We start from the raw sequence: 27,295 nt of genomic DNA, 5'->3' as shown, positions 1-27,295 counted from the left end.
TCCAGATCCATGAAGGCCGCATACAACTTCTTTCCCTGCTCTAGAAACTTTTCTACCTTAGGATGAAAATCTGATCTACACAACCTCATCCCATCCTAAAACTTCCCTATTCTTCTCCAACTAATTCCTGTTATTTCCCTAACTCTGTCAGTAAGTATCCTTCCATATATATTGCCTGTTATACTAAGAAGACAAATGCCCCCATGATTACCACACATTTCTTTTTCCCCTTTTCCTTTGTACAGGGGAATCATCATACAGGTACCTGACTTCCAATCCTGTTTGGATTGTGGGACTCTACCTTCCTCTCAGGCCAATCTGCCCGTCTTTCTATCCATTCTACTATTATCTCTCCCCCATGCTTCATTTTTTCACCACACACACCATCAATTCCTGGGTCTTTCCCCATTTGTGACTTTCTTTTGTGCTTCCATGACTTCCTCCTACTGATCTCGTCCTCCCATCTCACCACCCTCCTCCCCCCAGCCACTTATACTCGCATTACTTTCATTCTCTGTGTTTAACAAAGTTGATGGAACTTAATCTAAATGGATTCCAGTGTAATCACAAAGAACTACATTAACATTAGTTGACACCAGCAAAATGATCATTGCAGTAGTATGACATCTTCACTTACTAACATCCTGAATGCAAACTTGTTTGACACATATGCAGTACTTAAAGTATGATATTTCATCTCATCATATTAAAAAGTGTCTTTGATGAAAATAAAAATTTTGTATTTTTTCAACATTGGACACACACAACACAGGAAAGCTGAATTTAACTGCATGGTGATTAAACAAAGAGAGTTATTGACTTCATATTAGACATACACATATTTTAAAATGTTCTCTTTCATATCTAGGAAGTAAAACTGGTTTCTGGTGTTGTTAAAAAGCCGATGATTTTTCCACACCGCAGGATGGTTGGGAGTCGCTTATGCCACAGTTTCTGGGCTAATCTATTGATCTCAAAATTGAATCCTTCTATCCTTGCCTTACCCTAAACCCTTCCATGCAATTAAGTCTAAACTGGATAAAAATTGTCTAAGTTGTTGTGGCATGTGACCTTGACCTTAGACCTTCTGTTCACAAATTAGGAGGTCAACTGCTTGACTAATTGTCAATTCATCCACCAGGTCTGATCCCTTACCCTTTCTTTCTGCTTCAACAGACAAAGCTGTTTGATGAAACCATTCGCCGAAACCTGCAGCCACAACTCAGCTTACTGAAGGAGAGTATCCAGTCAGGCAAAGTAAATGAGACAGTAAAGATGTCTCTACTAGAGAGCCTTTTCTTCATGCAGGGTAACATCTCTGAGGTCCTCCTCATCAATGTAGAAGACATCAATGCCATGGTATGTTTTATTAGACTGAGTACAGGTTGCTTGATTACTTTTGAGGCAGGTTTGCTTGTCAGAAAGTATTTGAAATGCATGAAGTTATTTCATACCTGGTATCATATTACTGTATGCTTCTTGCTATGCCTCAAGAAGTGTCCCAGTGTGCCTTGTGCCTGGGGGGGGGAGGGGGGGAAATATCATAGTTTTAAATACTATATATTTCAAATGAACAAGATAACATTTATTCATGTATCATCACTGTCATCATCCATACCTCTTGCACCATTGGGCTGGGTGAGATAGCATCCAGAGAGCCAGAAGGAACTTGAAGGAAAGAGTTACTTGGATAACCAAATTTTGCATACTTGAATGTGCCAAACTCCCACTCACTCACCATTCAAGCCCGTAGAATCCTGACTCCATATGATATGTCATTCTCTGGGAAAATGGGAGAGAGAGAGAGAGGAAAAAAGAGAACATTATAAATTTATGATGGTCTGCAGTTTTAAACTGGAGGAAAGGAAACGTGATTCTTTTCATTAAAAGAGTTCATAATTAGTTTGGATGAAGTATCAGTATTTAGATAAAATAAGAATCATGTTATGCATCCATTTAACAAACCTATATAATGGGATTGGCCATGGTATGGGTAAGGTTTTCTAAGGTCTCAAAGCTTAAAAGAGTGTCAAACTAGCAAATTATATATCGTACTGTACAGTAGTGCAATGAATATTTGTGCTGTTTTTAGCTGGTTTTAGGTTCCCCTGATGGTTTCTAAGGGCTTACAGAGGTAATAGGCTACCATAGTGGCATTTTGGGGGGTGCATCAAAATTATGCAGAAATTCCAAATTCACGGGGGTCTGTGTCCCCTAACCCCCGCAAAATTGGGGGGTTGCCTGTACAGTAGGGTCTCGGGTTACATCAGAGTTCCATTCCTGAAACGTGATGTAAGTCAATTTTGTATGTTACTCGAGGTTCGGACTGTACTTCGTACATTTATACCTTACATCAGTGCTTAGGTTACGTCAGTGCATATGTGGACTTTTCAGCCATAATTCGTATCCTGTACACATAATACTCTTATGATAACAGGTATGTATATGAAACACAGACTTTTGAACTTATTTTTATTGAGTTAAAAAATGTGTTGTACTCCTGGTCCGCCACATCACCCCTCAAGAGCCTCTCATGCATCACAGTCGTGGTGGTACCAGCAAGTGTTATTGTTGTCATGGCAACGGCTGTGGCAGCTGAGTTAGGCTGCTGCTTCCTCACTCTTCCATTGTCTTCACACTTGTACACACTACCAACACACATTTTATTCCTGAACATAAATGTACCCAAGTAGTTTTGTTTCTGTGTGATACAATAAACTTTACTGTATATTATTGCCTATTAAAAAGAGAGGGAAAAACAGAAGAAAAGGCAAGGGAACAAGGAGAAGATGGTAGAGTGGCAAGAGAAGAAAAAATATTAAGGAAACACAGGGAGTGAGAAAAGAGACTGGAGGGAGAGGAAAAAGAGAGAGAAAGAAGGGAAGACACAGGATGGGAACAGAGGGAGAAAGAGACAAGAGAGGAATGGAGAGAGGAGGCAGGGAGGAAATGGAGGAAGAGGGAAGAAGGTGACGAGATGCAAGACAAGAGATAAATGAAGTAAACGGGAGTCAGTTATGGGGTGGGGAGGTGATATGAAATATGAGGGACAGGGAATGCAGGGTGGACAAGATGAGAAGGTGATGAATGGAAGAAGGGAGACGGGAGATAGGAGTGAGTGAAAAGGGGAGAAATGAGAGAAACTGAAAGAATAAGAGATGACAGAGAGAAAAAAGGAGAGGAGAGAGGAATGGAGAAGGGGGAGGGTACTGTATATTAAAGGAATGGGAAAGAAGAAGGGAAGGAAGGAGAGAAAAAATGGGGGGAAAGGAAGATTGTGATATGTGGAGGAAAAGAAGGATAAATGGGCATAGGAAACTAAGAAAAGAAGGGAATAACAGGAGGCGGAAAAAAGAGAGGAATGGGAAGGGGAACGAGTAACAGATGAGGGACTAAGGATTAGTTGAGGGATTAAGGATTAGTTAGGAAATGCACGGGAAGAAAAAAGAATGAAGACAAGAAGGGGGGATAATAGAGGGAGGAGGGAGTTAAGGAAGGAAACAGTAATGGGGAAACAACAGGGGATGAGTGAGGGAGGAGAGGAAATATGGATGGAGAGATGAGAAGAGAGTAGAATGGAAAGAGACATCTTGCAGCAGACAGCAATACTTCAAAACCCATGCATTATGTTTATTTCTTCATTACAGGGTATTTATTTTTAAAAATTTCTTTGTAGCAGATTGTCATAACCTTGAGATCGATGCAAGTCAAGAGTGATGTAACCCGGGACCATACTGTACAGCGTTATATTTTTGTCCATTTGAGTCCTGCTGTTGTCTCCTAACAGAAATGAAATGATGTGGTAGTAGCCACAGTAAAATGAAAATGATTATGGGGTTTGAATTGGTTAAACAAAACTGAGTTTTTTTTTGTGTTCCCATAACACACATTTGTGCCATAACCTGTGATTATTGTGGTGTGGTATGGTGCCTTCAGGTTTCAGGTGCAGAGATGGGTGGCCTGGTGCGGGTGGGCAGTGTGTGTGAGCTGGGACGGTGGGTGAGCACACTGGGGGTCACCGGGGTGCTCATGATGATTGTCCTGGTTGTCATTGTTGGAGTGGCACGACATTCACGCTGCACTCTCATCACGTGAGTGAAACAAAAATTATTGAACTGGGCTTGTAACTACAGGTATGCTGTTTCTCAGTGATGTTCAGCAATTTCTTTTTAATAGCAGCACGAAATACATTATATACCATACACTGTCTAGTACTGTATATATGATACTATTTTCTGATACAGCGATGACTTGTAAAATAGATTTAGTGAAGTCAGAATAAACATAATTACTAATGAGGGCAGAATACTAGGCATTTTTTATACTTACTGTTTCCTGTTTTGCTTTTTGCCACATAAGCTTTCCAGATCTGTAATTATTCTTTCAGTGAAAAATTTTCCTTCTTATGAATAAGGTAATTACTACAGTTAGTCTGTTCATAATATTTTCATTCACTTATTTTCATTGTGCATCAGGTTCTCTGTGCTGGGTCTGCTGGCCATGATCCTGTGCTGGGGCCTTACGTCGCTCTACCTTGTAGCTTCTGTTGTGAGTACTGACAATTTACAGCAGGTTCCTAAATGTGTTGATTATTTTATAATTGGTCTTAGCTGCATTTCAGATATTAGTGTGTGAGGTGTGGGAGGGGGGGGAAAGCTGCTGTAATGGGATTGAACCTGTGTTGGTTTATATCCAAAGGGTGGTTGGGGTTTCTTGCTCATGTAATGCCATTCAGGGATGAGTGAGGCTGGTCACTTTCATCTTAAGTGTCAGGACCAACTTGCCTAGGCCCGGGCTCCTACGCTTCTCATGGAAGGGCTAGGCTTATGATGGAAGAGTTACGAGGAAGGATGGGAATATAGTGTACTGGTGTTGTGATGAGGAGAGGTAGATTGAGATAGTAGATTGTGATGGGGGATGGCTTTAGGGTGCAGAAAGTGGGAAGTGTGAATGATGTGGGTGAGGTTGTGAGAGGCAGACCAAAAAAAGACCTGGGATGAGGTCATAGAGTGTGACCTCAGGGATAAGGGACTGGATAGGGAGGCTGCCAGAGATCGAGCAGCATCGCGAGCTGCCGTTAGGTGACCAAGGCTGATGCCTGCAAGCATGTTGGAGCCTTTATAAACTAAACAAAACCAAATGAAATGACAACTGCTGTCCGAGATTTCTCAGACACACAACTTAAGGAGTGAAAGAGCATCATCACAGATCGCATAAAAATGCAAGTCATTAAGCAGTAGTGCATGATCAGCTGTGTCAAAAGCCACAGACAGATCCAACGACCAAGAGAGAGGACATTCTGCTGCAGGTGTTCAGAACCAAGTCATCATGAATCATCATTAATGCAGTGTCAGTTGATTGGTCATCATCATCATCTTCATCACCACCACCACCACCACCTCCACCACCACCACCACCACCAGTCATCCGGACCTGGAGCGGTGGTGTCTTCATTGTGGGTCCACTCCCCAGAGGCTGCTAAAGTGGAGGAGGAGGTCAGCATGGAGGCCAAACCACTGCCACCCCCTCTGGCCCCTCACGGGAGAGATGTAATTGCAGCGTCCATCCAGGAACCACACCTCCACACATTTCTCTGCATTTTGCTGTGATGAGGCTTTGTCAGTCACAAAGGAGCATTAGTTCACTGCATGGGGTGGCCCTGCAGGAGTGAATGGTAGTCTGCGATTGGTGGGTGTGCTTGGCCAGACAGACTGGGGTTGCTCAACAACAACAACAACTCTTGCAGTTTATAGTGCTTATTTATAGGGAATTGACAAGAGTATCTTGTATAATTGGTAGGTTTTCTTTAACCACCCTTGTTTAATATCCCTACTTGCTAGTTCATGGGGGTCTTCTCTACCTTGCATTATGTTTTTAATAGGCCATGGGAGTGGAATGATATCTTAAGCAGCATTAACTCTGATTTCTGCTTATATAACACAGGATCAGTGAAGGTTTTTGACAGTTGCCCTTGATGTATTGGAATTCGTTACCTTTTTACAAATGCTGGTGAGTGCTGTAGTGATCGCTGTCAAAGATGAGTCCTTGTTTAAAGTTGTTTATTATGTTGCTGATAGACTCACACCTTTTATTCTCTTAAGACATTATGATTTATTATAGAGTGGTGATTTTTTAGAATGTTGTTTAACTCTACTATCTTGAGTTTAATTTGTAGTTTAACTCTACTATCTTGAGTTTAATTTGTGTTTCATCTGAGGTTGTTTCTTTTCCTCAAGTTAGTTATGATTTATTATAGAGTTTATGTGATATGTATGATGGTTTGTCTGGGGGCCCTCGAAGTGTTTGTTAAATCTGATATTTGGTCTTGTGGGGTTTGGTAAAACAAGGGTTACTGTAATAATAACTTCATTCCAGACACTTATATTTACTGAACAGTATTATTGGTCCATATCTTAAAAACTGCCCTATGATGCAAAAAGTATATACTGTATTTTTTTTACAGTGCATTATAAGTGCTCCGCATGGAAGAAGATGGAGAGTTAGAGACTGACAATGAGAGTGTATGTTAGTGAGATAGAGAGGGGGAGACTGAGGATGAGACGGAGGGATGGAGTAGAGAGGTGTATGAGAGAGGAGAGTTTAAGTTGGGGAGAGGGCAGAGAAATGGCAGGGGATAGGGCAACATGGAAGCAGTTTGTTTGTGGCCACATCTTCTGGGATTAAGGCATCTGGATGAAGATAGATAGATAGATGGGTTTATAAGCAATTTTATCTCTCTGTCTGTCTATGTACAGTGAGACACCACAATCCCTTAAGGGATGGCCATTTGTCTTTGAGGCTGTTGTTTTATGGGAAGGGGCACTAACTCTTCACCAACCCACTTGTACAAGTAGGGAAAACATAAGCGATTTTAACTGTACAGTATAATATTGAGTTTAAATTGTGTTTCACCTAAAGTTGTTTTGCTTAAAGCAGCATTTTATCCAGCACACATCTTAAGACTTTAAGTGAGGACTGGCTGTATATTGCATAAGTAAACTTTGTACAATATTCTGCTACTGTATTTGTAGTGATTACTGTAAAAAGTTAAATAATCTCTCCTTGTTTCCCCCACCTGAAAAGTGAGATAACTCATCCATCCTCTATGTAAAAAGTGTAATAAACCCTTCTTTTCTCCCTCCCATGTGTAAAAATTGAGATGCCCTAATATCTTCCTTTTCCTTTGGGAAAAAGTGAATATACTTCTGCTTCCCTCCTCCATGTAAGAAGTGAGGTAATACCTTCCACTCCTTCATTAAAAATGAGATTGCATCTCCCTCCGTTTTGTAAAATGTAACAAAATTCTTCCTCATTCACATAAAAAGTGAGAAAATTCTTCTTCCCTCAGGGCTTGTCTGACTGGTGCACAGACCCTAATCCATTCTTGGAGGACCAGCTTGGTGGAGTGGTGTCCCGGGAGGTGGTGAGGTACTACCTGCGCTGTGACCCACATGTCCTACCCTCACCCTTCACCCGCTACCTCACACATGCACAAAAGGCTGCTGACTTTGTTTTGGAATCTTTGACCAATGTCACTCGACTGGCAGATCTCTACTATGAACGGAAAACAGTGAGTAGTATAAAATGCCCACCAAAAGTAAGCATAAGGATAATGAGATGATGTGGTTATTTTTGTGGAATTTTTTATCATAGAGATGACTAAATGGAAAAGGTCAACTAAGCCTAGGAGGTTTGGTGTATAAAGAAAGTGACATTCATGATATACAGCTCCTGTTAAAATATCTCATGATCATACCTCCACAAATGTTATGATTCCACAATTATGCCGGATTCATTTTATGTATATGTATGTTTATATACAGTTTAGAGATATATATATATATATATATATATATATATACTGTATATATATATTTTACAGGTGCTCATTAAATTTCCACTGTCCTGAAGAACTTAGAACAGTTTTTGGAATTTTCTGGCTGCTTTAAATGGAAACATTGTTTTGAATATCAGCACCTTAATTCTTTCTGGCTACTCACTAAATGTTGTGTGCAAACAATAGTTCATTTGTTTTTTCTCATGGAACATGTTTGTCAGCTAATCGTTTTCTGTCTCCTAGATTCACCCAAGATTGGACCACCTTAGCGCATATGTGAATCAGTCCCAGCGGAGTCTGGGTGGTGTTGCTGCTCTTCTCCAGTGTCAGTCTCTGCACCATCATTACACTACTGCTCTCTCCGCTACATGCCATCAGGCCATGTTTGTATATACAGTATATTCACACTTAATTTTTGTTAGTGAGGAAGATGGTAGTTGAGTGGTTAGAGAAGTGGTTTGGGGTCAAAGGAGGCTTGTTAAATCCTAGAATGGGCCAGGGAACAGTTTAGTTATTAACATTTCATTAAAACAGATATTTGTAATTTTCCACAAGACCCACCAGCATATAAAAACATCCTTGCTAATATCATTACATGTCCTGAATGAGAGAATCCTAGCATGGATTCACTATGGATGGTGGATTTTAGTGATGAAACGATGACAAGGTAAGATGTGTGACATGTAGGAGGACTGCTGGGGCTCATGGAGTGGTTTGCCATGTCTAGGTCTTCCATTATGTAATATGGCAGACAGTATTACACAAACCATACAGGAAAATACTGTACTGACCAGTTCTGTTCATCATTATACTTGTACACCTGTTTGACAGTTACTTCCTTCTAATGACTAATCTTGTGTAAATATTGAACCTAAATGTTGGAAGTTATACTTATATGAAAAAGGGAAGATCACCTTCCCTAGGTACTGACTGTAGTGAGAAGGGTAAAACATGTTTTCTTGCCTAATGAAATAGTTAATGTTATGTCTGGCCAGGTCTGGGGTGGTGTACCTGCTATTGTCTGCTGCTGGGAGTGCTCTGCTCTTCACTATTCTTGTTTGGTTCACCTCACACACATGGATCTACCTCAACCACAAGTAAGATTGCTTTTAATTTTTTCAGATGCCAGTGTATTCTCATTTACTTGTACTGTCTGACTGATTGGAAAGCAAGGGTAACAGAGAGGCTGGTACATGGTAACATTTTATATGAATTCTGGTCACAACTCAGGAACTTTAGTACAGTATAGAATGGTGCAGACCAGTGCTTTCACAGTTCTGCAGCATTGTCTCTCACTCTCCTTTATGCATGCCTATATTATTGCTTGTTGTCTGGATCTAGTTTTAGATGATAGTTGAAGGTTACTTCTGACTTTACCTGTAGGACCCTGTCATGCATTGGTCAGCATCAGACATATTTTGAAAGAATATCCAGTCATGCTGATAAGGCAAAAGTGGGAAGAACAACACCCAGTTTTATTAAGCCATGTTGTGGGGACTCCAGTTTTTAGTCCGGTAAAAATTTAGTTGACAGTGAGAAATGGAATGGCTAAAAGTGGCCTTCTGGAACTTAGTGTTGCCCCAGTTCTTTCCCTGGCCTACAGAATTGGACAATTTGCATCAGAATACAGTGTGTCAGATTCTGACCTCAGTGTGATCATGCCCATACTCATCTGTAGCAAATAAGTGGAGGATATTTTATTTAATTTGCTTATTTATTTATTTAATTTTTTAATGGGCTTGGACACTGCATGTTAGTTCTGCATCCTGACCTGCTCATGGAGAATGCATGTCAGGTCTGGGATAAAAGTTCACTTACAATGCTATTCTATCACATACTCCACAATTCTGACATGTCCATAACCTTCTTAATTTATCTTATAGAATCTTTATTGGGCAGGAAGCATACAAAAGTCTTAGTCAGACTTGAAATCTTAGAACAGTAGAGGTGAAATATAAGGGAGACTTTTGTTCCCAGCTGTACAAGCAAACCAACAGATGTGTACTACTAGTCATTAAATTAGGGAGGCATTGTGGAGTTAATATCCAGAAAGGTCTGAAACATCATCAGGAAAGCATGGAAAGAATACCAGACTACAGTTCAGTAAATGGAGATAATGTGTGGTAGTTACTACAGTCAGTCCTCAATGTAAGAAAGGGATGTGTTCCAGAATATCACAGCTTTTTAGCATACAAGTGTTGCTGCAAATCGGGGCACTCTGGCTGATCAGTTTTTTACTGTTGGTAACAATGGAACTTTAATCGGTAATTCATCTGCAGTTTACCGTGGACATAACAGTAAAAAAGAACCTAAAAAAAAGTGATTCACAATGTAGACAGCCTGTATTTGAGGCATTCTTTCTCCTTGGATCACTTGGCCGAAAAGATAGGAGAGCCATAATTTAGATCTTTCCACCACATGTAGAAATGGAATATTGAGTGATGAGGATGAGGGATATAGTAATGTTGTTATCTTTGATGAGGGTAAACCTATTGTTATGAAAATTTTCAGTTTTATGGCATTGATTAGATAAACTGGGATGAACTGTGTACTACTGTACACTTCAGTAGTGCTGTAATTTCAGTATGTTTTGTCCTTGTTGCTCTCAATGTTCTCACATCAGTCTCTGTCAAGTTTGCTAGTGTTTTCTAGTTTCTAACTACCTCTATTGCTTATTGATGGGATTATAAGTATCCATCCAAGTTTTCTATTTCATTTCTTCAGAAAATATTTAAAGATTTGCTAACAGATTTCTGTATTTAATTGTTAATGTTCATTTTTGTACCTTTTTGTAGGCAAGTACATACCCTTTTCAAAAATTATTTAGTTCCGTGTCATTTGGATGTCATGTATGCCATTATCCCAACAGTGTATCACACTAATTGCTTTTGTTCTGATCTGTGTTGTACACTGTTTTCCACTTATCACCTTTGAACAGGGTATCTCATTTGTATTTTATTCTTGCTGCTACCAGACAGTTTCATTCACTTTAGGAGAGAATGTTGGTTTTGATATAGTTAATGATGGCTACAGTATATCTAACCTCTGCAGTTTCAAGTGTTTCTGGAGCTGAAGAAAATTATCTGGAGAGAGCAAGAATTAAACATAGATGATGTACTCAGACTGAGAGGGTTATTTTCTGTTTCTTTTCGGGTTAGGCTGTATTCTTAAAAGACTGGTTTTGGTGTCAGACAGGTACAGATACCAGATGACTTTCCTTCTCATACTCTCTCTCCCCTCAAACTTTCTCACCCTTCATACTCACTCACCCCTCACACTCCCTCCTTCCATTTTCTCCCACCTGCACTCTCCCTTTGAATTTTCACTTCCCCTACCCCACATACTCTCTGCCTCATATGCTCTGTCTCCCCCCTTTACCCTCCATTCAGCTCAATGCTGTTTGTATGTATAGGAGCTAATTAAACTGTGTTGTGTTTTGTGATATCACAGTGCCATGAATAGTTCAGATGGAAGAATTACTGTATACCCGTATATGGAAAAACTGTTTATTGGGAAGACATAAATGTACCTTCCCAGTAAACAGCTTTTCAGAATGTGAGTAGCTGCAAATCTTCCATTTAAATCATGTTGTTTGGAGATGTTTGACCTCAGACTTTTTTCCCCCCATTTAATCAGCTGACAGACAGTGGATAGTCACAGCTCATCTGCAGGCAAACAGATGATAACTGAGTCAGTAGCTCACCTTTTTAAATTGGCTCTCAGTTTTCTCCAGTTTCCCATAAAGAGTGTTACATTACAGTGCCATGCCTCCCTCCCCTTGCATCTGTCATTATCTTTGTAATAACTCTCCCCATTAACACAAAAGGTTTTACTGGTAATGCATTTTCTTTCCAGTGTTTTTCTCCAAGTAGCAATACATTAAGTGTTACTCATAACATGATCTTGATTAACTCCTTCAGCTCTGGGACATCTTTTTTACTTAATGCTGGCCACTTCTAATAAGACATCCCTAGACTGCAGGGATAGAAGCAATCTCAGTAACCTCTTGCTTCTTGGAGACACCTTTTATATTTTTTTGTGACTCATGTCAGACAGTGTTACTCACCACAGGTAAGAAATCCCTGCGCTGTAGGGGTTAATAATGTTGGGAAGTAATTCAATTAAGCAACTTGGACATGGTTCTGCCAAGGTTAATAATAATGGGAAGTAATACCTTTAAGTAAACAGGATGTAGCCTTGCCAAGACCTGTTCCTGCTGAGAGGATTCCCAGAGGGAACAAGGTGTTGGAGATAAAGGCAGTGAAAACGTATTAATTTCATGAGTGGTGAGGGGTTAAGCCATTCCTAACCAGGCTTGCTTTAGACATGTTAGCAGGGAGCTGTCATTATCAGGAGAAGGCTTAGGGTTTCCATATTAGCTATCCCATGGAAAATCAAATATCTTACCTGTAAGACAGTCAGTGGTTACTACACCACTGAGCTAATGGATTTGACAATAAAAATGACATAAGTCAAGATTGTGTAATATACAATATATTTATATGGGTAAATTAAATTGTACCTCACCAGAGCAGTAGAGCAGTTGTAGTGTGTGTCACCTAGTGATATGTTTGTTGGATGGATTACAGTAAAATGTAGGTACTGTATAGGGATGATGTTAAACACAGAAGTCGTACAGTTTATGAAAGCAACATGAATTTGATTAGGTTGTTTTCATTGAGGGAGTGAAAGACTATTTAGCACTTTCTTCATGATTTTGAATGATTATACAATGTTATGAGTATTTCACCTCTCCTTGAACAACATTAGGCTACTTTCTAGCATTGACTGTATTTGGACAGAGCTAAAAAAAAAATAAAAATAAAAAAAAATGATATTGATTTTAATTGATGAGAACTAACTGGAGGAGGATTAAGCATCAGGCTGTTGATGGAGAATTACATTTCACAAACAAAAAGTTAAGACTGTTATGTCAACCATTTTCAGTCAGGCTGATTTATGATTTGGGATTTTTCGATTGAGATAATTGAAATTTAATGTTTATGCTCTCTGACTGAATTTCTGACTTTGTATGTTACTTTGTTTTCTTTATATTTTTTGGATACTAGTAGGTGTAGTGGAGAATTTTGCAGGGTTGAATGATGAGTGTATGGATATACTGTATGACCCAGCTGACTGGAAACTATCGATAACATCTCCCACATCATTGTTTTCCTCCTCCCTCATCTGGATTCTACTTTCATTAAAAGGGTGGGAAATAGATTTAGATGGTGATGGTGATGCTTCTTTCATGTGCCTACTAGAATGTGTGTGTGTGTGTGTGTGTGTGTGTGTGTGTGTGTGTGTGTGTGTGTGTGTGTGTGTGTGTGTTTGTTTGTTTGTTTGTTTCCTCTCTCTTCCTTGCTGCTTCGTTGTGTGAGTCCAGTCAGTCAGTGAAGGAAAGTTGCTGTGAGAATTTCATTTTCAAAGATAGGTATGGACAAGAAAGCACACTCTCCCTTTGTCCCCACTCGTGTTTTATAGTGAACTTGACGATGATATTTCCCTTTCTAGGCGTGATGAGAGAATGATGGACTATGACTACAGAAATGCGAAAACACTCGCCAGTAACTCACCAATGGTTGCTGATGAGTCTGAGAGGCCAACTGATCCTGGATTCATGTACAACGTTACCATGTATTAGCCTCATTATTTACCTTGCTTTCTTGTCACCTCCTAATGTTCAGAAAGGAGAAGTTTTCATGTCAGACCCTCCCACCTGTTCCTTGATACTCACGATAAATGTGTTTACCATATGTTATTTTTTATATTCATGATTTTCCGTATTTGGCTATAATAGTTCTCTTCTTCAGTTCCAGTTTTTGCCTAATTTAATTATATTTTACCTTTTTTCATTATTTGCATTCTGAGATAAAGAAGGAAATGGATGTCTGACCCATTGAGTGCTTAGGGCTTCCCTCAGCAGAGTAAAATTGTCTGGTGATAACCAGCGTAAAATCCTCCAGTGTAACAGAGCACTGACAGGGATAAAGGATATGCCTCCTCTTGATAAGAGCATCATTTAAGGAGGAAGATTATCCTTACAGAGAATGCCAGTGTTCCTTACCTTCCTCACCTTTGCATGACTAGATGGGGAACTGTGGCTTCAGCATTGGAAGCAGACCTCATTGGAAAGTTGATAAACTCGTTCAGTACTGATGCCACATTTCACCAGCCTCACCTTCATATCAAGCTGTGTTGACAACTACACTGTGACCTCCAACAGCTGAAGGCACTGTCACATAATGCACAGTACTCTGTTTAAATTTTTGTTGTAGACTTTTGGCAGAGTATCACTGTCTGCATTCAACACCTCCAATCTATAAACAAAAAAAACAAGACACCAGACTTATAGTATTTCTCACAAGAAAGGCTGCAGCTGTTTATGTGCCAGTTACATACCTGGTATAAGAAGTAAGAAGAAAGGAAATGTTATGCTCACATTTGCAGTATTTATTGTCTGTTGCCTTTCATTGCAATCAGGCTAAATTTTGACCTTAAATTGAAAATACAGTATAGTTGCTCCCCAACTTAGAAACTCTTGGAGATACTGAATAAACTTTTAGCAAAGCATTTACTGAGGAATGATGTACAGTGCTACCCTCCATATGAACTTTCATAGGTACAAATTTTTAGGGAAGCATTTATTGAGAAGTAAAGTTCAGTCATTCCTTCACTTACTGACTTTCGTGTATCAAATTTTCTGAGATACAAACTTTCTCTTAAAAGTATTGACTGAAGTTTGACCTTTGTAGAAAGACACAAAGCAAGAGTAAGATGAGTGGCAATTAGTTACTGTATTTGAGGGATGGATGTGGAGTTACATGGTGACACATATAGACAAATGAGGAAGTTAAGGAGTGGAAATTACTTATTTGAGAGGTGTATGTGGAGTTATATGGAGAAATATAATGTGTAGGCAGATGAGGAAGTTAAGGAGTATTGTGGTGTTGATGTTAATGTGCTGCAGAGGGTTAGGAAAAGTACCCTGAGCAGATTTGGTCATGTAGAGAGGATTAAGAGATTGACTAGGCGAAATATCCTAAAAAGATTTGGCTATGTAGAGTGAATGCAGAATGAGAGATTGACTAAGAGAGTGTATGTTGGTCAAATTATAAGAAAGGGCAGGAGGAGGAGACTGAGGATGAAGTGGAGGGATGGAATGGAGAGATATACAAAGGAGGGTGATGTTAATTGGAGGGAGGGCATCTTCATAGCAGAGGACAAGATGATATGGAAGCAATTGTTTGATGCCACCACTTCCAGAGTTAAGACATCAGGCTGTGGATTTAGATATATTTTTATTCAATTTTTTCAGTGACCTACAAAATACTCTACTCTGTACAATATATATAAAGATTTAATGATAATGATACAAATGATGAACTTTACTTGAAGCAGTTGGTACAGCAATAATATTTCAATTTCTGCCTGTGATTATGAGTGCAGCAAGCGAAGCAGTGCTTACTATAAGTTCAACTGAGAAGTGAGCGACCCGACACTACTCGGCCCAGTCTTACACGACACTGACCAACCGCATTGGTTTTCAGAGGCTATTAATTTTTCTACTATGTAAGATAGAGAAGAGATTTTTTTCAGCAGGTAGTAGATACACTTAATAAATATTGTTTGTAGCCATATGCTGTATTTACTCATGAGACCAAAGAAACCCCTTGGAATCTCAGCTTTCCAAGGGAATGTACCGAGGGCTTCAACTGACATGCTCCACTATGAAATTAATTTGAAGCTCTGTGAAAGTGACACATACAAAGTATGAACTGTTTCATATATTTTGTGTGTGTGTGAGAGAGAGAGAGAGAGAAAGTAAATATTTTAGCTCAGTTATTCTTTTGTTAATGCCCAGATACCTCACCAGACATGTTGGAAGTTTACATGAAGATGAAATTCTGATAATAGGCGTATGTACACATGCTTGCTCATCGCACGCTCACAGAGAGCACTTTACTGGTCATATATGCATCAGTGATTTGCACATACAGTATTTGGGCTCAGGTGTTAGTGTATTTTGACTTACCAAATTTTCAAGTTACAAATCAGTTTTGGTCTCAGTTAAGTATATAAGTGAAGGATCATCTGTAATGCACAGTATATTTGCTTTCACTTTTCATTTTATGTTTTTACAGTATTGTGCTTGCTCTCATCCCTTTGTTTAGTCTAAACAAGTGCCCACCTTTTGTTTTCTTTTTAGTAAATGTTTATCATAAACTATTGGCTTCTGCCATTACTGTAGATATGTTATTTTTCTTTCCAAAAGTGGGCACAAACACACACCTTTGGAAGCAAAACCTGAAGAAAATACCATGATATACAAAAACCACGAATGTAGGTCACCTGTCATTTCATGGTCATTCCCCTTGACAAGGCCTAAGTTCTTAAAAAATGAAATTGTGAATTATAATTTTTTTGCTACTTTTCTAATAGGAAATGACTGTGAAGTTTTTATTTTTTACAGTGATAATGGTAAAAAAGGCTCCTTTGTATGAGAAAATTGTGCTTTTCCGAGAGAGTGAGAGAGAGAGGAAAAAAAAATGAAAATATTGTAATTAATTTTTGCTATTGTCTAATTTTCTATGATGACAAGATTATTTACTTCAAGCAAGGTTTTTTGCTAGTATATATACACTAGGCACATGTACACTGTTTGTTGTCACATATAGGAAATACGGTATTTGTACAAAAACAACAGGCGTGGACGTAAATGTTTTCTTTGGTTGTGGACTGTAGTAGCCCGATGTGTTATGAAGAATAATTAGTAGGGCGACCACAGTCACCTAATGCGGCCAAAGGGTTAGCAGTTATGTATTGATGGTTAAAAGCTAGCAGATTTATAAGATTTTGCCACTTTTCTTATATCTGGTCACCTTGGGCAGGTTGACATGCAGTACAGTATGTGAATTTCTATCCCAGACTACTTAGAGACATACACACAAACATTTAGCTACCACAGCAATTTAGAATCATCAGCCAAACAGTACAGATATGCTGAAAGAACTGTCTGTTTAGTATACAAGAAATCTATATATATACTTAGGCTGCTTCCCCCAAAGAAGGGGAGGTAGCCGAGACAGGACAACACACTCCCAATTTACTCATCCAGACACACACACATTTATTTTATATCTTTGCTCAAAGGGGAGAAGGGACAGATACTCACTGCACCACACTGCACGAAATACCTCAAGAGTATACATCCTGTACAAAATTCATTTCACTGTAAGGTAAGAGTTTACCATGGCAGGCTGCAGTACAGTATGTCCATTACCCATCTTGATTCAAATACAGATACAGAATATCACATACACAACCCACTTGCCCTCACTGTAGTACACTGTGCTGTCCCTTCCTCTCAGCATATTTACTTATCTCTGTCTTACAACATAGACATTTGTCATCATTGTTGTGATTGTTACCGTAATTGTTACTATAAAATAGGGTAGGTACACAGACAGTCTTTCAATGTAATCTTGACAGAAATTATTGGGAGTGCCTGGCTGAAGCACAGTAGCTGGATTTCTACTATGCAATGGATTTGTGTCCTTGTGAGCCAGGGGCAACAACAATAAAACCTATCATCATAAAAAATTGTAAACAGCAAGCTTTTTGGTTCATATAAGTGTTGAATTTCAAAAGTTAATGCTAAGTATGCCATGTGTGATAGTGCCTCTGACCTCTTCAGTCCCTTTTTTCTTTTTTCATTATCAGCAGGCTACAGCCAGATGGTTTTATTACACTATTTCCTTTTGCTCTAGCACTGAAGGAAGTGATTAAGTCTCTGTGTAACCTTTCAGATGCAGAAAGTCTTACCTTAACTGGACAAAATCATCTGAGAGTAGCAATAATAATGAAAAAATACATCATCAGATAGAAGACAATAATTTTGTTCATTTTACACACTTGGATGCATCATACTGTAATCTCCTTCCCTTACAGTGATTTTCTTTTATTTCTGGCCCCTCTTGCATATCCTGTGTTCTCTCCCAACTTCCCGCTTGTGTTAGTACTGTATTTATTTTTGTCATAATACATACATTCTTTGTCTGTCTAAGTATGATCATAATATTGTTAAATAAGTTCCCTTTGGCTTTTGTTTTTGGTAGATCTTTATACAGCATTTCTTTTTTAATTTTTATAGTATTAATGGCAGCTCAGTTATTTCTTTGCTAATTGGCTGGAAAACTAATGATAATACCTTACTTGAATGCATGAATAATTATTATATGTCCCTAATTTTAGAGATCAGTTGCTGAAACCATGTCCTTCAGTGATAGTATAGTTGATGTTTTAGGAGTCAAGAAATCTCTTGCATAATCCATTAGTACTGTAGGTAGCTATTAATCTTCTTTGTACAGTATATCATATGTTTTAATGCCATATTTGTTTAATGTATCTTTATGTTGCATTGTTTGTTAGTTGATTTTCTATTTTGCTCACTTTATGAGGTACTTTTTGAAATGATTAAGTTTATGCTGTAATGATATAAGTTCACCATAACAGAAGAGCTCCAAGCTAACCCATCCTTCATTCCCTTTCCCCACCTTTATTATCCTTTCCCACATCACCCCACCTCTCATTTTGCCCAACCATATCCATCTTGGTCACACAACAAATCTTCTCATCTCTTCCTATTGTACCCTTTCTTATGCATCAAATTCATCCTCCTCTGCTATACCTTACCTGTCCTTTCATCACATCACACTTTACCCTTCCTTATTCTTCCTTCTTCTGCCGTACCTGACCTAATCTCTCTGTACTCTATTTCCCTCCTGTATTCCATCACTTTTCCTATACTGTACTGTACTTCTTTTTCTTCTTTTTGCCATTCGCCTTTTCTTCCCACTTCCATATTTGTTTCTTCCATCCATTATAATTCTTTTTCCCTCATCCACTGTTCTCTCTCTCTCTCTCTCTCTCTCTCTCTCTCTCTCTCTCTCTTTCTCTCTCTGTCTCATCCACAATACATTTTCCCCTTCCATCAAACCTCATTTTTCTCTTTCTCTCTCTGTCTCATCCACAATACATTTTCCCCTTCCATCAAACCTCATTTTCTTCTTCATCATTCTCCCATCTGCCACACTTCTTTTCATCATTCACCACTCTCATACTCCCCATTTACCATACTTATTTACCTTTTTCACCATACTTTTCCATCTGTCATACTTTTCCTCTAATCCACAATTGTTTTTCCCCACCTTACTTATATTTGGCATGTCCATCTCCCACCTCCCCCTTTATACATTTAAAATCTGCTCTTACTTGACATGCTTCATTCTGTTTCTGTCACACTTGTCATCTTCTCCATGCTTTAACCCCCCCATCCCATCATGCCCACCTGGTTCTTGCCAACCATCCATCCTATCCCACCCCATCTGCCTCATTCCCCACCCACTCTGTCCCACCCCATCTGCCTCATTCCCCACCCATCCTGTCCCACCTCATCTGCCTCATTCCCTACCCATCCTATCCCACCCCATCTGCCTCATTCCCCACCCATCCTATCCCATCCCCTCTGCCTCATTCCCTACCCATCCTATCCCACCCCATCTGCCTCATTCCCAACCCATCCTATCCCACCCCATCTGCCTCATTCCCTACCCATCCTATCCCACCTCACCTGCCTCTTACCCCACCCATCCTGTCCCACCCCATCTGCTTCTCACCCCATCCATCCTATCCTACCCCATCTGTTTCTTTACCAACCTATCCTGTCCTTCCCCATATGCCTCTTAACTCACCCATCCTGTCTTTCCCAATCCTTTTTGTAATCTTCATTCTGTTTTGCTCTATCTCCTTTTACCCATATGTACCATACCACCCTATCATTGTTGTAACCCATCCACCCAATCATCCCCTACATACCACTCCCCACCCATTCTATCTTGCCCATCTCCATTTTAATCCTTCCATCCCCTCCTGCATCATTTTGCTTTTTAACCCTCCCATTCCATCCTGCATCAATCTGTTTTTTAACCCAACCATCTCATCCTGTCCCATCTGCCATGCCTGTCCTCAACTTGTTTGCCCTGCCTTGCCCTGTCCCATCAACCATGCTTCTCCTGACCTTTCCTCACCCTACTTGACCCACCTTGCCCCGCCCCACCCACAGAGCTGAGCCCGGGGTGTGTGAGGAGCGGGACCCGTTCCTTCCGGGGCGGGGCTCGCGAGGCGGCACACTGACCTCCCTCTCCGGCCCCGGCTACTCCCGACCCCGCCACTCGCACACTCCCCCGCAGACTCCCCCCTTCCCTGGCACCTTGTGAGTAAACCAACACCCGATGACAAAGTTTGGGTTTAACTCAGCGGAACCCCATCAATCTGGTGATGTATTTTGTACTTTATTCTTGCTATTTCCAGAAGTTTTTTGTTCAGCATAGGGAGACTTTTTGAACTAGTGGGGTTTGACATAGCTTTTAGTGACCTCTTCGGTACAAAGGGTCTCCCCTGACCTCAATAAAATAATCTTAAAGCAGCAAGAACAAAATAATAAAATACATCACTGGACTGGAGGGTATAGTTTACCATTTGGTTATATTACAATGTGTTTGCAAGGAGGCTGGTTATTCCTTGCTTTATACAGTAATTGCCTGTAATTTCTTTTTTTATTTTTATTTTCACTCATAAAATTTGCTGGTTTATTTTGCTTGTTATCCAGCATTGTTTTCTTTGTTTATTTTTTTACCATGTGTCCAATACTCGTAAGTGAAATACGGGTATCTGTATTGCATAGTTTTTAAAAAAATCTGTATGATCATTTTGTGCGATCAGGTATGAGTTTCCTTTTTTTTTTTTATTTTTTTTTTATTTTTTTTTTTTATTTTTTTTTTTTTTAAGGTAAAGGTATTTCAGTGCAGTACACTTGACCCCCCATATTCACCAGGATTCCTTGAGCAAAAGTCAGTGGAGAATGATCTTGTGGATATGGAAGTTAACCTTTTCAGTCATTTTCTTTTAGTGCTGCGTAACCCTTAACATTTTTGTTTTTCAGAGGAGGGACTCCTCAGTTTAAAAGAGTTAAAAACAAGCTCTATTATCTCCTCATCCAAAGGATATCTTTCATATGTTATGCTGGCCTAATACCATACTGTTTTATATAGCTGAGGCAAGCCCATCAAGCTGAAGGGTTAGAATTACCTCCACAAACTCCCTATACCATGATATCCATGTTTTATGTTGGTCAGTCCCAGAAGGTGTTAATTTGGCTGAGCAGAGACCCGTCAGGCTGAAGGGGTTGGTAACTTAAGGGAGAAATAGGGTAGAGCGATCAGTTCACAATATCTGTCACTCCTTTTAGCCATGTGTGCCCTTCCTGCACCACCCTAACACAGCACTATATGCACCCTACCAATATTACTTGATACAAAATAATTACCAGTAATGATATCTTTTTAAGTGGAACATTCTGAAGGATTGGGAACATAAACAAAAGAAGTATTGACTTACCTGTATCTGTTACAGGCAGCCAGAAAGGGCATAGCTGTTATTGTAGGAGGGGCTTGGGGTTCCACACAGTAAACATTCTTTACCCTTACAGTTGAGAGGGAGGTGAAGGGAGAGGATTAGGGAGGAAAAAACAGTAGTATGATCATTCTCCATGGAACCTCTCGATAAGTGCTGATATTTGGAATGGTCTCTCCAAAAGTAGATACTGCTGCCCTTGTGCTGATGTTTCCATTGATGTGATGGGGGGGTTAAAAAAAAAAATTGTGAAGATGAACTAGATATGCCTCTGTCTTAACACTCAAGTACAGCACATAAAGGAAATATACTTAATTCAGTCAAACATGTAGTTCAAGGCTAAATAGTTTTATTACTAACATTCTTTCTTGTAAATTTACGTTGTATGAAAATGGATCATGACACATTTCTAGGTTCCAGTGGTGACATACAACAACAGATGAAGTCACAGTGGGCAAAAGCATAGATAGTTTTCATGAAAAATTTCAGCACTGATATTTTTAAAAATAAAGTTAGCTCACATATGAGGTTGGTGTTGTAGTTCCTTAGGGTGGAAATTATATGAGAATATGTAGAGTGATCTCAAGATCCTTGAAAGCATGAATAAGGGGTGGTTGAGTTTTAATGGTGCAGATGGTTTATTTAATGGTTCATGTATGTTTATTTTGTAAAGTTTAGTTGGTAGGTACAGGTCTTTGTTGTGTAATTGTGGTGAATGTGAGTTCATTTTATTCCTTTTCATTTTGAAAGGCTTAATGTTTTATCATTGTGAATATCATTTCAGTTACTATACAGTCTTATTTTTAATATTTTTAATGAACTTGTTTGAATATATATATTTTTTTCTTTGCTTGTTTGTTTTTGTGGTTTGAAATTTGTTTTACTTTTTAGGTCTTGTATGTAAGGAAGTGAGTAGAACTACACTCAGTTTTTTTTATCGAGGCAGAGATGCACTTGACAGGTTGGTGATGATTGGCTGAATGCAACATTACTTCATAGTCTCTTTAATCATTAGCATTATTAATTGACAACATTTATCTGAGGGGGAAATTTGGGTTAGTAAATGATATTTTGACATGCTGCATTCAGCCAATCATCACCAACCTGTCAAGTGCATCTTCACCTCATTAAAAAAAAAAACTGAGTACTGCATAGTGTTGCTTCATTATCATTATGTTTACTAGTTTCATGATATTTTTTTATGATATGCAAGTTTTGACTGTAGTTGTAAGTAGCTGTAGTGTGTTAAGATTATGGCGAAGGTGAGACACTATTAAAGTAGTAAATATTTTGTCAGTGAAGGGTACCATAGTTATTATGTTCCCGCTGCTGCTTTTGTATATGAGAAAGTTCTTAGTTTTGTAGTATAGTATAGTACAGTGTAGATATCTTTTCCATTTAAGATTTCAGGTAAACTCTGATCAGAATAGAAAGTTAAAAATCCTCTAGTCAGTGATATTTCCCAGTGGTGAATATTTTAAGAGATTTAGACTGTACAGTATGTCCTCATTATTTTTTGTCCCTTTTTTTTTTTTTTTTCTGTAAAGTACATTGTCTATTACAAAAACACTGCCTGTTAAATTCTGTTGTAACCTGTAGAGCTGATTTGTCAGTTCCACCAATATTACAGCACTGGATATTGAGTAAATTGTTCATATTATTTTGAACATTTCCCTTACTGTTAATGAGGACTGCCTGTATAGTGATATAGTAAGTGATGCAGCCAGAGATGAAAACAACCATGAATGAATCATAACCCCATCAATCTGATGACAGTTTTTATATCTTATTCTTGCTGCCTTCAAATGATATTATTCAGCTTGGGAGGAGATAACAAGTTGTGAAAGGGTTAATAGAGACTGTTTCTGACCCAGTTGCCACTGGTATTCTCTTCAAATTCCTTTGTGCAGTGACTGACATAACCGGTGACTCCACTGCCTAGCTCTGCAGATGTCCCTCATCTCACTATCTCCCTCCCCTGAATGGAGGATGGTTGACTGCTGAAGGGCACATTTAGCTTCCGTTCCAGTGGGTTTGCATTCAGATGAACCTGGGATTGCTATAGCAACAACTACCTTCAGACAATTAAATTCAGTATAGGGACAAGTGTTAGATTGTGAAAGGGTTAATGGAGACGGTTGATAATGAATGATATGTCTACAAATAATTTCTTAAAAGCTCAGCAAATGGTCTGGAGATAGCAAGAATAAAATAAAATGTACATCATGATACTGAGTGGGTTAATGATGTTGCATTTATTTATTACCAACACTTGATCATGGACTGTAACTATTGATGGTCTCATTCTCCCCCCCTTCTCCCAATCGCTGTCGGCAAACCTTGGTGGATTCTCTGCGTAAGTTTCCACTTGTCTGATACCAATAATGCCAGGGAATATATGTATTAAAAGGCCATTGCCATCTTTGGAATGCATATTGAAAACTCCCATTAATGCTAAAAGATTTCTTCTTTACTTTTATTTATCATATATACGTTATATATTGTTCCCTGGGGTCAGTTATTGTGTACTGCAATGAACTCCATGCATGATTTTTGTTCCCCTTATGCCCATTGTTACAAGTGGGATGCTGCAAGTTACTTAAGTGTTTGAATTTTCAGACCATTTTCAGACAATCAAAGGCCTGTATTCTTGTTAGCTTAGGAGGCTTTGTAGCATCATATCCTTACTTGTTTATTCAGCAGACATTATTGATCTCATATGCTGTTTGTGTGATCTGTGTTCGATATAGAGAGAGAGATAAATAACACATAAGAGAAACTTAAGATATACAGGAATTTCTCATTTAAGGGCTAATCAGTTAATGATATTTCCCATTAATGATTCTGATTATTTTTTTTTTACACACCTTCTCACTCTCTGCAGAAAGTGAGACGTGTTAACGTTGGGGGTAGGGTTGTGAGAAGCAGACCAAAAAAGACCTGGGACGAGTCATAGAGTGTGAGGTATTGAACAGGGAGGCTGCCAGAGATTGAGCAGCATGGAGAGCCACCATTAGGTGACCAAGGCTGACGAATGCAAGCATGTTGGAGCTATTATAAGTGAAACAAAATGTAATACTTTTCCTTGTAAACCCCTCGTGCACCGTAAGTTTTCTGTGAGTGTGTGTGACATGATCAGAGAAAATGCCACAAGGGCAGGCTGGACTCGCACTCAAAGGAAAACATTCCCATGTATTTTGTTTTGCCCCAGAAATTGGTTATAATGGTATAAATTGTATACCATCATGTTCCCTGATGTTTACACTATATGATAAGCTAATAAAAACACACAAAATTATGAGTAAAAATACTGTGAAAGTACTGAAATGAGGTGAGAATACTTTTCTTCAACAGTGAAAATAACTGCCCTACACTCTAGCACAAAATTTTGCCCACATAATGCAAGAGCTAAGCATATGTCTAGATGCAGAAATTCAGGAGCTTTCACACAGCATTGTCAGAATTCTGATACGACCAATAGTTTTTGAGTAAATCGCCAAAAATCGCACTCCCCCCTCTCCCCCTCCAAACTGAAAACCGAGAGAATGCCAACTATTTGAGAGTGTTGGCCTGGAAATAGACACCCTCCTCTGTGACTCACCAAATATTGATGCATTTCATGCTGAAACATAATTTTTGGTGAATATTTTTGTCCAGGCTTGCCTAATTGGCATCCCTTACAGACCAACACTGACAAGTGCGTCATAGTGCGTCACCGGTTCTTCTTCATATTAACACCCTTTGATTCGTTTTGAGTCATTGTGCGCGAAGGGGTTAATGATGCCTGAATTTATTTTAATGATGGCCAAGAAGGGCAGAAATCTGATAAATTATATTTTGGGGCTGTAAAGTGTAAGTGAGTGATGTGCATAAAACTGAAGTGTTACCAAGAGTGAATACAAGTGCAGGCTGGCCTGGTAAGTCTAACCATCACATTGCTTCAAGTGTATTTTTTAAGTGTCACTTTTCAAACCTATATATTACTTTCATATATGTACAGTGGTTTATAGTGACTGTGTGTAGTGTTTTAGGTGGTTATGAACATTATGTAGGTTGGTTTTGAACTTGGGTTAGGTAACAGTATCCCCCAGAAGGCCAGCCTGTGAACTCCCCCATCCCATTAACATATTCACATTGAACTCATGTGATGGCTCTGGTAAATGTTAAATTGATTAATTTTAAAACACTTCCAGTGTAACCCCATCATTATGTGAGGAATGTTTGCAAGAAGGAGAATAAATCACTAAGGAATAGGTGTAAGAAAGTTAAATCGTTTAAAGTCATGATTGTTAAGCGCGAGTTGCCAGGGATATGTGGAATAAAACCTAAGGAGAAGGTGGAAGAAAGCCTCCTAATCCGACTAGAATATGGTTCAAAAGTGTCGTACATAACTTTGTGTGTTTGGAATGCCTCAGATGTCCATACCCAGAGTCCTCTGTTGGTGTCATTTCCTACCTCCCAGTGTTACCTTTAGGCTGTGCTCATTAAAATAAGAAAAAGAAAAAAGAAAAAAAAGATATTTTTCTACAAATCTTTTTCCAGTTTACAGAAATCAAATATTTTTCTCCATAAATAACTGCCATAGCCTCTTATTTTTGGAATATTGCAGCAGTGTTGTGTTTTCCCTCTGTTGCCATACATCATAACAGTTTCTCACGTGTCAGGTCTTATGAGGAAGTTTCAATATGGAAAGCCAGCTTCCTCATGCTCTCCAATTATCATTCCAAAGTTTGAAGGAATGGTTGTCTCTGGTAAAGTACTTAAATACCTATCTATGAATCATAACCCTTTCATTCCATTGACATGTTTTATTTTTATATTCCTTGTTACCTCCAGATGATTATAGTTGGCTTTGGGGAGACCTCTTGTATTGAAGTGGTAAATGAAAGCTAGATCCAACCTCTTGAATTCAAAAAGTCTCTCCGATAGCTGAGTAAAATTGTTAGGAAATAGTAAAAATAAAAAATACAGTACATACAGTAAATGGACTGAAAGGGTTAATTAAGAAGGAACTTTCAAACAGTAAAGTCAGAAATAATCTTGAGCATCCATGCTTTTGAAAAAAGAATCAAACCACTGTGAGGGGACCTGAGTGCTTGCTTGATCTCAGTCTTGCATCATCATTTATCCTTGTCTTTCATTATGCCTCCTCTTCCTCCACGACCCTTCTCCCTCCCCCTTCCAATACATCTAGGGGCAGGAGGAAGAAGGGCCTGAGAGGGATGGTATGAGGGAGGTATATTGTGGTGGAGAAGTTTGTGTCTTAGCTTTAGAATGAATGTTTAACGTGCATAATAATAACATAATGATAAACTAGAGAGGGTCACCTACGCAAGCTAGCGACGTCATGTGTTATCGCCACGGCTATTGCAGAAATGGACGGCTCTACCACAGTGACGGAATAGGCGGGATGGGCGGAGGAGGAGGGGGTGGAGGAGGAGGTGGAGGAGGCGGCGGGGGTGGAGGAGGGTCAGCCCCCAGCACAGTCAGTAACCGGGACAACCACCACCACCACCATCACCACAACCACCACCACCACTCCCACAGTCACTCCCTCGGCCCCAACCATGGACAGTATGCCACACTGTCCAAGCAGTGCAAGACCCTCGAATCATCAGACTTCTACTAAAAAATTAGATATATAAATAAAAACAAAGGAATGCCGTGGGAAGTGGATGTTCATAAGACCCTCGAATCATCGGGCTTCTAAAAAAAAATAATAATAAAAAGATGGAATGCTGTGGGAAGTGGATTTTCATCTCCATTCCAGGGTCTGTCATATCTGCACCCTTTTCCGGACTCTTCTGTACCAGTTTTGCTTGTATTTCTGTTCCTTCTTTAAGGCTCATGTTCAACCTTCAACCATCCTCTTATATGCTGCCATCACCTGGACTCCCACTTCTAGATTTAGTACTTTCTTGCACTATACCTTGTGTGAAAAATAATGGTAAGAGAGTTTGAAATCATGGAAGTGTTAGTTTTCTT

General features: G+C 39.2%; 1 protein-coding gene across 1 annotated transcript in view; it reads left to right on the top strand.

Annotated features, from left to right (window-relative positions):
- The window catches only part of LOC145414860 (protein tweety-like), a 35,501-nt gene extending 8,508 nt beyond the window's left edge, over positions 1-26,993 (top strand). The window contains exons 4-11 of the mRNA XM_080284283.1: positions 1,177-1,359; positions 3,937-4,091; positions 4,476-4,548; positions 7,349-7,570; positions 8,081-8,220; positions 8,833-8,934; positions 19,962-20,111; positions 26,684-26,993. Of these exons, the coding sequence (XP_080140409.1) occupies positions 1,177-1,359; positions 3,937-4,091; positions 4,476-4,548; positions 7,349-7,570; positions 8,081-8,220; positions 8,833-8,934; positions 19,962-20,111; positions 26,684-26,939 (1,281 nt within the window). The 3' untranslated portion in view covers positions 26,940-26,993. The remainder of the gene's footprint in view (positions 1-1,176; positions 1,360-3,936; positions 4,092-4,475; positions 4,549-7,348; positions 7,571-8,080; positions 8,221-8,832; positions 8,935-19,961; positions 20,112-26,683) is intronic.
- Positions 26,994-27,295: the final 302 nt, after the last annotated feature.

This window comes from Coenobita brevimanus, chromosome 101 (assembly GCF_032717465.1).
Source record: "Coenobita brevimanus isolate Jiangsu-jjx chromosome 101, ASM3271746v2, whole genome shotgun sequence".
Classification (NCBI taxonomy): domain Eukaryota; kingdom Metazoa; phylum Arthropoda; class Malacostraca; order Decapoda; family Coenobitidae; genus Coenobita; species Coenobita brevimanus.
The sequence above is the reverse complement of the archived record's forward strand: the minus strand, read 5'-3'. Positions and strand labels throughout refer to the sequence as shown.